General features: G+C 43.0%; 2 protein-coding genes across 2 annotated transcripts in view; one reads left to right on the forward strand and one right to left on the reverse strand.

Moving 5' to 3' along the window:
- lmln (leishmanolysin-like (metallopeptidase M8 family)) overlaps positions 1-4,974 on the forward strand; it is an 11,308-nt gene extending 6,334 nt beyond the window's left edge. Inside the window, exons 8-16 of the mRNA XM_051402863.1 lie at positions 123-217; positions 613-730; positions 827-934; positions 1,021-1,208; positions 1,790-1,922; positions 2,511-2,670; positions 3,256-3,386; positions 3,460-3,670; positions 4,131-4,974. Of these exons, the coding sequence (XP_051258823.1) occupies positions 123-217; positions 613-730; positions 827-934; positions 1,021-1,208; positions 1,790-1,922; positions 2,511-2,670; positions 3,256-3,386; positions 3,460-3,670; positions 4,131-4,231 (1,245 nt within the window). The 3' untranslated portion in view covers positions 4,232-4,974. The remainder of the gene's footprint in view (positions 1-122; positions 218-612; positions 731-826; positions 935-1,020; positions 1,209-1,789; positions 1,923-2,510; positions 2,671-3,255; positions 3,387-3,459; positions 3,671-4,130) is intronic.
- A 2,223-nt stretch (positions 4,975-7,197) lies between these two features.
- Positions 7,198-10,348, reverse strand: lacc1 (laccase (multicopper oxidoreductase) domain containing 1). Its single transcript, XM_051402920.1, has 5 exons — positions 9,750-10,348; positions 8,983-9,161; positions 8,337-8,502; positions 8,023-8,248; positions 7,198-7,774 (listed from the first exon to the last, which is right to left on the reverse strand). The coding sequence occupies exons 1-5, from the start codon at positions 10,228-10,230 to the stop codon at positions 7,489-7,491; spliced, it is 1,338 nt and encodes a 445-aa protein (XP_051258880.1). The 5' UTR covers positions 10,231-10,348; the 3' UTR covers positions 7,198-7,488.
- Between the last annotated feature and the right edge of the window lie 1,869 nt (positions 10,349-12,217).

Genomic DNA, 12,217 nt, shown 5'->3' on the forward strand with positions numbered 1-12,217 from the left:
CTCAGTCTCCTTCTGGTGTGTTACAGACATCACAGCCTCACTGATTACTGTACAAAGACCTACTTTATAGCGACGTCTCCATATTTATGCCACTGAGGTCTGACCTGTGTTCTGTCCACCAGGGGTTTTCAGCGGGTCTGTTTGCCTTCTACCACGACGATGACGGCAAACCTCTGACTCCTCGCTTCGCCAGCGGCCTGCCCGCATTCAACGAGAGGTGAATACAGTTTGTCTCAAACTCAGCATGTGTCTGTACAGAGGCTTAAAGTATGTTCATAAGGTTTGAGTCCAACCTTTTCCTGACTGTATATTATAGATATTTAATATTATATTCAGTAATAACAGTAACAGCTGATGAACTGCACAATGAACCCAAACAGTGAACACAATAACTGCAGAAAGTTTGTGTAAAGTGAACAGTTTTAATGATTTTTATGCAGATTATTTTTAGGTTTACTGATATTTTTAGGACCTTTTCATAGAATGTTTGTATTTTATATTTTAAGGTTCAAGGTTACTTTATTTGTACCTGTAGGTAGATTTAGTTTGCAGTAAAAGATAAAAACTGCTCCAGACTGTAAAAATCTTCCAATAAAACATGATGTGTGTCAGTCTGGGTTTGTACCAGTGGAGCGACGCTGTGATCAGGAGGGTCAGCAGACTGTGGGACATCAGAGGAGGAGTGATGGTCCGACACCAAGTCCACGTTCTGGTCACGCCCCGCGTCGTGGTAAGAAGTAATTTAAAGATCCTCAGTTATATTGTTCCTCTAGTTAGTAAATTTCAGAACTGAACTCCCAGTGGACTCTCTCGTCTTTGCTTCCAGGAGGAGGCGCGGAGACATTTCAACTGTCCCATCTTGGAGGGAATGGAGCTGGAGAACCAGGGCGGGACGGGAACCGAGCTGAACCACTGGGAGAAGAGACTGCTGGAGGTAAACCACTTCAACGCCTCCTCTGTCTGAGTCTGGAAGCTGCAAAGAGAAATCGCTGTTCACCGTTTCCTGTCTGCCTCCCTCAGAACGAGGCGATGACGGGCTCCCACACCCAGAACCGGGTGTTTTCTCGGCTGACGCTGGCCATCATGGAGGACAGCGGCTGGTACCGGGCCAACTACAGCCTGGCCCAGAGGCTGGACTGGGGCCGTGGACTCGGCTGCGACTTCGCGTTGAAGAGCTGCAAGTTCTGGATGGACAGACAGAGGCAGAGGTCACATAGTGTACTGTTTGTAGCCTTAATGATCAGACTCAGGTCCTTTAATACTTATATGTACCTAAATATGTTGACACAGCTACTTAATCCAAAGGTTGTGATTCTGTTTTTATTCTGCTTTGTTTCAAATATTGAGACTGTAGACCTCCGCCCAGAAGGGACGCTGAGTTCAACTGTGACTCACATTCAACAGTTTCTGTTCTTTAGAGAAATATTTCTAAACCGTGAAACCAAAGAAATCAAGTCATCATGTGGAAACAGAACAGTTTCCTCAAACAAAACAAACCTCTGTTTGCCCTCTGTAACAGATCAGAGTCTTTATCAGTGCAGTAAACAGCGTCCTCTGGTGGCGAGAGACAGGCTGTGCACGCAAAGAGAAACACATGATCCATAAAGGGAGAAATAAATCTAATATACAGAGAAATAACTGAATAAGGATAATAACAATTAAAGAAAGTTTCCAGTCCTCTGCGGGAATGTGAGGGGAGATACAGATAAATCAAGAGGACCAGAAGAACAACTGCTCTTTCACAAACTGTAAATTCTTGACTTTAAGTAACTCGTGTTTGTCGTTGCAGACGACACGCTGTGACGCCGTACTGCGACACGGTGCGAGCGTCTCCTCTGCAGCTCACCTGCAGACAGGACCAGCTGGCTGTGGCCGTCTGCAACCTGCAGAAATACCCGCAGGAGCTGCCGCTGGAGTACCAGGTACGGGCCCAGGCGCTGGTTCTGGAGGTGGTTGAGAGCCTCATACAGAGTTCAATGTTCACACATCTGTCACACTCTGGTTCCCAACGTTAGAGACCTCTTTTATATCACTGAGTAAACTGACTCCTGATTATATCACATATTTTATATTTCATATATTCAGTAATAATAATAACTGCAGGAGGCTCGTGTGAAATTAGGATCCAGTGAATATTGATCAGAGATGAGTTTTCTTTATATTTTAGGAGCTTTTTATACAATTCTCTCTGTATTATGTTTATATTTTAAGAATCATACATAGTTAGTAGTGTGTTTATGTTTTATAGTGGGATGTTGGCAAAATACGGTAAAATAAAAATTGGAATTTCGATCAGAAAATAAAGTTTATTCCTCTGATTCACTGGCTGTCTCGCTCTCTGTGCCACTCGACCAACGCTGAAGATATTTTTATAAAAAGGGTCGATAAATATGATCAGTGAGCTCAATATTGAGCAGAGCAGCAGGAGATAGTGGATGTTTGTCCAGAAGAAATAACTGAAATCATTAATCGATTGTTAAGATAGTTGCTGATTAATATTTGTGTGTCAGTACTTCGACAGGATCCCAGAGGTGGCGGCTGACCAGCTGTCGTTCTTCGGCGGCGCCGTTGAGATCGCCGATTACTGTCCCTTCAGTCAGGAGTTCAGTTGGCACCTCAGTGGAGAATATCAGAGGAACTCGTACTGCAGAGTGTCTGAGAACCAGCCAGGTGACCCCCGCACCGCTCGCACCGCTCGCACCGCGTCCTCCAGCTGTCAGAGAGACTCCATAATCGTTTAAATACTCGTGTTCTCGGGACTCTCCTGGAAGACGCTCACATTCATTATGAACAACAGGCCGATCAGTGTTCATGAAAACTAAGAAAACATATTGAAATATCATTTAAAACAACAAATAAAAACTAAACTCCAACATGAAAGACGTTCAGTAGTCACGCAGATGTTCCTCTGGATGTTCACTGAAGAAATATGACCTTTTATCTGAATGACAGAACAGCTAGCTAATGCTAATGCTAAGCAAGCCCACAGGAAGTGCACCGGGGTTTGAAGCCAAATAATGTTTTGACATTGCAGCAAAAAAAAGTAACTTTTTACATGAATATTGAGTAATTAATAAATTATTATTTTTTTAGTAACTAACCCAACACACTGACCACTGAGCAGCTGTAACCAGTTCTCTGTACAGGATGCTAATGCTAATGCTAGATGAGCAGGAATGACAGACATTGATGAGAATGACACCTGTAACCATGGTAACTGTGTGTGTGTGTGTGTGTGTGTGTGTGTGTGTGCAGACTGGTGGAGGAACTACGGGGCGGAGCAGTACGGACCGGACTCTGTGTGTCTGTACCAGAAGTCGGCGTTCGTGATGGAGCAGTGCACCAAGAAGATGACGTACCCCGACTGGGGCTCCGGCTGCTACAAGGTGATAACGCTGTTTTTTAACGCTTTCATTTCCACGCCATCGCACCCGGCTCACACTCCGACCCCCCCTCCAGGTGTGGTGCTCGGCTCAGGGCCTGACGGTGTACGTTCAGGATCGCTCCTTCCACTGCGTCCGCAAAGGGCAGCTGCTGAGCGTCAGCGTGCGGGTCAACGACTGGGTCTACAACGGCGTCCTGATCTGCCCCGCCTGCACCGACTTCTGTGACGACTGCCCCCTCCCCCACCAGCTCCCGGCCCTCAACTCCTCCAGGAGCAACCCCATCGGTCAGTGGATGTGTCTGTGGTTGAAGGACTGTTTCCAGCAGAAAGATAGAATCAATGAGTGGTTGAATAGAAACAATGATCATTAAAAAAGACAGAAAATGTGAAACAGTTAATACAAATTAATATATGAATTAAAAAAATGGGATTATTATTATTAAAAAATATTTGCTTACTCATTTATTTTCTTTACATTTGTTTATTTTATTAGTTTCTTTAATTATTAATTGAATTAAATGTAGATTTAATTTCTGTATTAATTTAATCAGTTTATTCTGTTTTGATCTCTTCGTTGTCTCGTAATGATGCACTTATGGTTGCCAGGGGTTACTACCAAAGGCTTCTCAGCTGTTGTATGTCCTGTATTATGGGATGTTTATTAGAGTCTGTTTATTAGTCGATCGTCAGCTGCTTTAATATTCAGTTTGTTTGTTTGTTTGTTTGTTTGTTTGTTTGTTTACAGACCCATGCTCCGGCTCTCCCGGTCTGGCCGTCACTCTGTGGCTCCTGCTGCTCAACCTGCTCCCCCTGGTGGCCGGACTGCTGCTCTGCCACTGCAGCTGATCTCTCACTCACACACACGCACACACACACACACACACACACACACTCACACACACACACACACACACACACACACACACACACTCCTCTTCCTCTTCATCATTCCTGAGTTCTCTGTCATTCGTTCCTCAGGGCTTTTGCTCCTCAGTCGACTGACTCTTCGTCTCTTTGCTCCGTCAGGGATCAACAAACACTCACTGTCGCTCTATCAGATTAAACTCCTCCTCTCCGCAGCGGGGGGGGCTGACCGCCGCCCGCCGCCACAGAGTCGTCACCTGGTGCTTACTGACAGGAAGTGGATTGTCGTTAAGGTATTAAAGACACACGTTTGTATTATTTTTAATTATTTTGGGGGCTTTTACCGCCTTTATTACGCAGCAGCAGAGGATCTGGACTCGAACCCGGGCCGCTGCAGCACGGACTCCCACCAGAGGATTTAAAGCAACAAACACTGTTTTATTTAGTTTTTTTTATTGGTACTTTTAAGCTGAAAGGTCAGCGTACTTCCTGTATGGAGCTGTGCAGTTTGGTGACACCTGGTGGCCGCACGACGCAACTGTTCAACCTTTTTAAAGTTTTACAGAGAAAACTAAAGAACTGTAAATATGATTCTTTCCTAAAGATGCATTTTTAGAGGCGTTTAAAATAATCACTTCCTTCAATCTGAGCAGATTTCAGGAAGGCGAACGAGATGGGTGAAAGGGATTGTGGGTATTTATGTGATATTGATGGTTGATCAGCTTCAACCAATCAGATCAATGAATCGTAGTCAAACTCTGAAGACAGAAAACATCTTTTCCCTCCTTCAGTTCTTTGCATTTCTTCCACTGAACTCTCTGATGCTAACCGCCATGTTGAACGCCATCTGAGTTTAGCTTCCTGTATGACAGACGGCAGTAGTTACAGGGGTCAAAGGTCAAAGCGAAGGTTCAGACTCGCTCTCACTGTAGATAAAAAGAGCCCGTTATAACACAATGATCCCTATATTATATATTATATAATATTATATAATATATATTATATAATATTATATAATATATATTATATATTATATATAATATATATTATATATAATATATATTATATATTATATATAATATATAATATATATTATATAATATATAATATATAATATATAATATATATTATATATTATATATTATATATAATATATTATATATAATATTATATATAATATATATTACTGGGTCTTTAAAACAACAGTAATGTCCAATTAAGTAATTAATCATTAATATTCGGTTTGTCGCTGTAACCATGAGGCTGTTTGTATTTAATAAGGTGAACACAGAGCGAAGGACAGACGGACGGTCAGCAGAGGAACAATAAGCCATCAACACTGAGACAGTGAAACCCTGAACGAGCCATATTGTTCAACAGTTGTTGAATGTCGTCTGAACAAATCAGCTTCAGTAATGTTGATTTAATTAACAGATTAAATCCCCAAACGAGACTGGAACCTGCCGTTAATGTAAGCGTTGACAGCCCTCCAGCTGATGAACTAAGAACCACACTATCTCCAGACTCCCTTAGAAAGATTTATTGAAGCTTTATAAACTTTATTATCATTCTTTGTTATTTGGGTCTTTGTGTAAATTCTGTAAACGTTACACATTCATTGATTTATTTCTTTAGGTATAAAACATTCGTACAGCTTTGAGTGCGACCGCGGGGCTGCTGGTTAAAAACCTGTGATCTGAGGTTGAAGTGATGCATTGTGGGTCAGTTATGAGGAAGGTTGCGTTCACACTCGATGACCTCGCAGAGGTTCACCACTGTTCCTGAAGCTAAATGTGTGTGTGTGTGTGTGTGTGTGTGTGTGTGTGTGTGTGTCTGTGTGTGTGTGTGTGTGTGTGTGTGACAGGAAGTTGTTGTTGTTGTTGTTGTTGTCTGTTTAAGATAAACTCTCAGTTTGAGTGAGTTCTCTTCTTCTGTTGTACTTTTAATGGAGCTTGTTCATTGGCCCTTCTTAAGCCCCGCCCCCTTTTGGAACCTCAGTCTACTTCCTGTACTTAGATATGCTACATGCTAAGCTATGAGCTAAGCTGATGGTTAAAAGATAAAAGTCATTACAGTTAGCAGTAGCTATCTGATAGCTAACTAGCTAGCTAACAATATAGCTTTGCTGGAACATCAGTTAGCATTTTGCTAACATTAGCTAACTTAAGATGTAACTATATTTATATTTATATTTATATTTCTACGTCTCTTATCTTTTACCGATCATTAGCCTAGCATATAGCATATCTGTGTACAGGAGAGGAGGAAGGTGACGAGGGTTGCTCAACTGTGATTGGACCACAGAGCAGAAAGGGGCGGGGCTTATGAAGAGCTTCATGATTAAATTATTTTAAGAAGAAAATCTTGTTTTTATTTATTGAAACAAACAAACATATTTTCCATCAGTCGTTGTGTTTTTATGTTTGAACCAATGTGTTAAACCATGTTTATCATTAATAACTGTTGATTGATTGATTGATTGATTGATTGATTGATTGATTGATTGATGCACTGCAGAGCTTTATGTCCTCACTGTTCCTGCTGTATTACTTTAAAAGGGGCATTTCACCTGAACCGGACTCAACCCATTCGTCTGCAGGAGGTTTTTATTCTGATCGTTTACTGTGAAGACGACTGACGTTGCACTGAGTCGAGCTTCGGGGGGGTTTCCCGCTCAGAAACACTATTCGATTGATCTTTGTCATTTTTATTTTACTATTTATTTTTAGAAAAAGGGCTGCTTTTTAAAGACAAATCAACTCTGAGATATTTGTCAAAATAAATGCTGTCTGTATCCCAGAGATATCTGTCTTCTGTCTTTTAAATTTCTACAAGCTAACAGCTAATTATTGGACATTTTCTATAAAAACATGATTAATTATCAGCTTCTGACATCTTTTTTGGTCAAACATGAATTACTGACATAAAGAAATGAATGCGGTGCAGTATTATTACGTATTTAAGATATTTATTAAGTTTCAGTAAGAAATATACCTTGATAAACCCACAGTAGCCATATTTCCCAGCTCTCCTGCCTGCGCCTGAACGCCTCATTACAGCACATTAACAACAGCTGCTGCTTTTTAATTTGGTCCTGTTCAATAAAATCCACTCACATTTATTTGACATTAACATTAACAAGCTTTTAAACAGTGGAACAGAAATGACTAATTGTGCAACGAGGCAGAAATTATTCATCCTGAGAGCTCGTGTTAAATATTTCACTGTGGCAGGAACAATCAGAGCAAAGTGGTTCCTCCAGGTGTTTCTATTGTCTTTGGTTGATGTCTGCCACCGTCGGGGGGTCGGGTCGGTTCCTCCGCCCTGTCTGACGGAGGTCGGGTCGGTTCCTCCGCCCCCTTTATCCACAGGAAGCCCACCTGGGTGCCGAAGTTGAGTCCGTCTCTGCGGTGGGAGAAGAAGGCCTCGGGGTGGCACGAGGTGCACGGCGTCACGCTGGGCCGAGCCGTCACCGTGTCGTCGTGGATGTGTTCAGGCAGGACGCCGCCGTTCTGAAGGAGAACTCTGGGGCGGGAAGTTGGACGTTAGGTTAGGGATGTTAGCTAATGTACGTCACAAATAAACATAAATCCTGGAGTTCCTTCAGGAGGTTCTACTGGCCTCTGATAATGTTCTACAGGGTTCTTTAGAAGGTTCTGTTGGTCATTAAAGATGTTCTTGAGGTTCTGGGTAGTTATTGTCCCTCAGAATTAACAACAACATTAAGTAAACTTTATTCTGATGTTCTGATGTTCTGCCGTGTTGGGCGCTACCTGTTGGCGAGGCGGATGTTGACGTGCGGTTTGTCGGACTCTGGATCCGGGACGCAGTCCGGATGGATGCGGTGGAAGTCCAGTGCCTGATCTCGCTCCAGGGTGAAACAGCACGCCCCCACCGACGGCCCCACGGCCACCACGATGTCGCTCACGTGGCAACCCAACTCCGTCACCATGGCCTCCACGGTCGCCATAGCAACTCCCATCAGGGTTCCTTTCCAACCTGAGGTCCAATCATAATCCGGTATATGATTTCAGAACACCTGAGGACGTGTTACACTTTCTGGAAAATGACCAAAAGGAACATCTACCTGCATGAGCGGCTCCAATGACCTTTGACACCGGGTCGGCGAACAGGATCGGCATGCAGTCGGCTCCCGGAGCAGCTAAAACCACGCCGGTCTGATTGGTTACTATCCCATCATAGCTCTCCGGCTCCGCTTTCCCCAGAACCCAAACATCGCTGGCGTGATTCACCTGCGGGAAAGAACCATTGTTCATTAGTCATTAAGGAGGTTCTAGTCTGGCTTTAAGAGGTTTTAGGGGTCGTTTAGGTTTAAGCAGATAATGAGGAGGTTCTAGAGCTTTTTTAGGAGGTTCAAGTGGTGATTAAGGAGGTTTTAGGGGTTTAGGAGGTGGTGAGGTGATTGAGGAGGTACTAGAAGTTCCTGGGATCCTTTTTGTAACTGAGGAGGTCCAAGTCGTCATTGAGGAGGTTCTAGGAGTACTTAAAGACTTGCTGTGGTCCCTGAGAAGGTTCTTGAGTTCCTTTAGTAGGTCTAGTGCATTTAGGAGGTTCTGTTTGGCAGTAAGGAGGTTCTACTGGTCTGTGAGAAGGTCCTAGAGTTCATTTAGGAGGCTGTAGTTGCCTCTGATAATGTTCTACCCTTTCTTTAGAAGGTTCCATGAGCCACTAGGAGGCGGTATACACAAAGAAATGTACAGTCAGTTCAGTACCTTGACCATACGGAGCGGCCGAGGGTGGAAACCGGCGTGGAGGGCCAGTCGCCGTCTGTTCTCCTGCACCACGGCCCTGGGGTCCCTCCTCCTGCTGCTGCTGAACAGGTTCAGGGAGGACAGGGTCGGGATGTAGGACACGCCGCCAGTACGAGTACTGAAGCCGTGACTGAAGCAGTCTGAGAGACAAAGGAAGACGGACTGTTGGTTTAATGTTGATACAGTCGCACCAAACTCCATTCAAAAAACGGACAATTTTATAGTTCTTTGCTCATCAGGACATTAAAGTTAAACTGCAATAAAATAAAGAGTTATAAACAGACAATAAACACAGTGACACAGTGGGTCAGCATGATGCAGCTGCACTCAGTGAAATCAGGAGGTTCCAGGTTCATATGTGACAATGTTAACTGAGGGACACACAACCTCAACCTGACCTGCTACAGTTTATACCGATTATTATAGTCTGAATGTCAAAATAACAAGACTGTTAGACTTCATTCATACTTAAAGTAGGATAAGAAAAGCATAAATAAAATGGTAAATACTTTAATGGGGTTTGTTATGGATTTGTCAGATGTTATCAATAAATGAGTAAATATTTGAATGGAGTTTGGTTACATTATATATTAGGTATTATTATTATTAATGGATGTGTAATTATTATATTGAGCATATTTATTATGATCAATATATGAACTTTATCCGTTAATGAGCTGGAATCAATCAATTCATTGATTACTATACATGTGTGTTTTTAAACCGACCTGGGATCAGTGTGGACCTCAGGACCGTGATGTCCCCCTTCAGTGCAGGAAGCTGCTGCAGGAACGAGGACACTTCTTCCAGGACTCCTTCACCAGGTGAGTCCGTGTCGGCGGAGCATGCGCAGTTCGGACAGGTGCAGTTGTCGAGGGAACTCACCTGGTAATCGAACGTGTACACGTCCGTAAACAGCAGGTCCTGGTAGACCCGCAGCACGTCTCGGCCCCGCGGGGACGTCAGGACCCGGATCGAGCTCAGGTCCAGCTCGTCCACGGTCTGCTTGAACCGGTACAGACTCTCCGCGGTGGAGCCGGAGTCCAGGACGTGCGCGCTCCTGCACGAGTTCAGGGACGAGCACGGGAAGCCGTTTTTGTCCCGGTGACGTTTCCCGCACAGCAGGAACAGATGCGGGTCTGATGCGGGTCCGTCCGGTAGAGAGAGACAGCAGCCGTGAATCAGATCCAGCAGCACGGCCTCACACATGGCGGGGAGTCGGTGTCAGAGCGCGCGCACACACACACACACACACACACACACACACACACTGAGCTGCAGCCTTTGTATGTGAGACAGGAACATGATTGACAGCCAGAAAACTACAGCTGACTTCCTGCTGCAGCCTGGCCCCGCCCACTCTGGAAACTCCTGACGGGGGCGGGAAACTCTGGTCTTAGCAGCTTCCTCCAAGTTCTGCTGACACACACACACACACACACACACACACACACACACACACACACACAGTCTCTGCTTCCTACAGCTGAGAGCTTCTCTAAATCACTGCACCAAACTCCATTCAAAATTCTGCCGTTTTAATACGAATATGCACAATGACAACGAGCTGCACGCAGGCGTTATGCATTTATCTCATGTTATTAAATGATCATTAAATACTTTAATTATTTTCACGTGAACATTAAAATGTTGGATACTTAAATGGAGTTTGTTATGGATTTGTATTTGTTATCATTACATTAGTAAATTCTCTAATTATCCTTAAATTGGTGGATATCTGAATGGGGTTTGGTTTGAGATATTCTCATATGAACACTAAAGTGTGAGAAACCTTAATGGGGTTTGTAATTATTTATTCAGTAAATACTTTAATGAACAGCGGTGGAAAGTAACTAAGTACTTTAGTAATGTATAAGTACATATTTCTGTGTTCCAATAACAGTTGAGCAAGCTAATTGTGTTTTGCTAACATTAACTAACTTAATATGTTTAACCATTTGTTAACTACGTAGCTAAGCTACATCAGTTGATATTCACAATGTTACTGTACTGACTCTTCATTCTTCACTCTGGCCGGTTCAGAGCTGCAAGTTTTCCACATTTTGTCCTTTGCAGTGGCTCAAAAACTGACTTCATGCATTCAATCATTCAATAACCGAGTTTCCATCCAAAGATAAACAAAAAGAAGCTGAGGTGGAAGTTCGAACAGGATGAATGTGAGGAAGGTTTTATTAGTGTGCAGCGAGGTTCGTCTCACATTATCCTTAAATTGGTGGATATCTGGATGAAGTCTTGTAGAGTTTTGTCTAATCATTAAATCAGTAGATATTTGAATGGGGTTTGGTGTGAGGACTAATACTGCTCTTGTTTCCCTCCGGCTGCTCGAGGTGCACAGTGACAGTCAGGTGGAATGAGGAACTGTAACACGAGCGAGTACACAAGCTGTATTTACGTGTGTGAACATGTGAAAATCAACCACCTTAATGACTCACCTGGTGATCTGAGGATGTAGGAAGTTCCCAGGGTTGTTTGTTAACCACCTTGTCAGCGCTTTAAATCATCTCATACGCAGAGAGAAAACACATTCCTCAGTTTCAGTGACTCAGCTGTTGTGAATACCGACTGTGGTTTTGTGGATGAACCCTGGAACAATATCTGTGTATTTCACTGGAAATTCAGGAGGATGATGATGATGATGATGATGACGTAACTGGTGCTAAATCAGTGGAAAAAGTTACAGGACAAAAGCAGAATTTCAGGGATCGAACGGACAAATTGAACAGAGTCGGTCTCAGCTGCTGCTCTGAGAAATAGCAGAAGAAGATACAATAAGTGGCCAAAACCTTTCGTTTGGTCTGAGGTTGTTTCTGGTTTGAACTTTAAGATGTGTATTAATGAACCTGAATGCTCATTATTTATAGTACAGTAGAGCAGAGGGATCGTAATCATTGTCTGTATGAAGCAGGTGTTAAACTATATTCTACTTTATTAAAATGGTAAATTATTGAATGGAGTTTGGTTTGAGTTCGTCTCACATTATCCTTAAACTGGTGGATTCCTTAATGGAGTTTGTCAAGGATTTGTCTTATGTTATAATTAAATTGGTAGATTCTTGAATGGGGTTTGGTATTAGTTTGTCTCGTGTTGTTATTACCTTTAAAATGGGAGATACTTGAATAAAATTTGGTGTGGGTTATTCTCACATTATCATGATAATGTTAAATGTGAGTAACCT

The sequence above is a fragment of the Dicentrarchus labrax genome, unplaced genomic scaffold (assembly GCF_905237075.1).
Source record: "Dicentrarchus labrax unplaced genomic scaffold, dlabrax2021, whole genome shotgun sequence".
Classification (NCBI taxonomy): Eukaryota; Metazoa; Chordata; class Actinopteri; family Moronidae; genus Dicentrarchus; species Dicentrarchus labrax.

Bases quoted from the DNA above. Each gene is read 5' to 3' on its own strand.
- lacc1 (XM_051402920.1), bottom strand. From the start codon at position 10,230: ATGTGTGAGGCCGTGCTGCTGGATCTGATTCACGGCTGCTGTCTCTCT. The intron at 9,162-9,749 runs GTCGGTTTAAAA...TTTGTCTCTCAG, and splicing joins GAGGTCCACACTGATCCCAG to ACTGCTTCAGTCACGGCTTC. The intron at 7,775-8,022 runs GTAGCGCCCAAC...TTCCCGCCCCAG, and splicing joins AACATCCGCCTCGCCAACAG to AGTTCTCCTTCAGAACGGCG.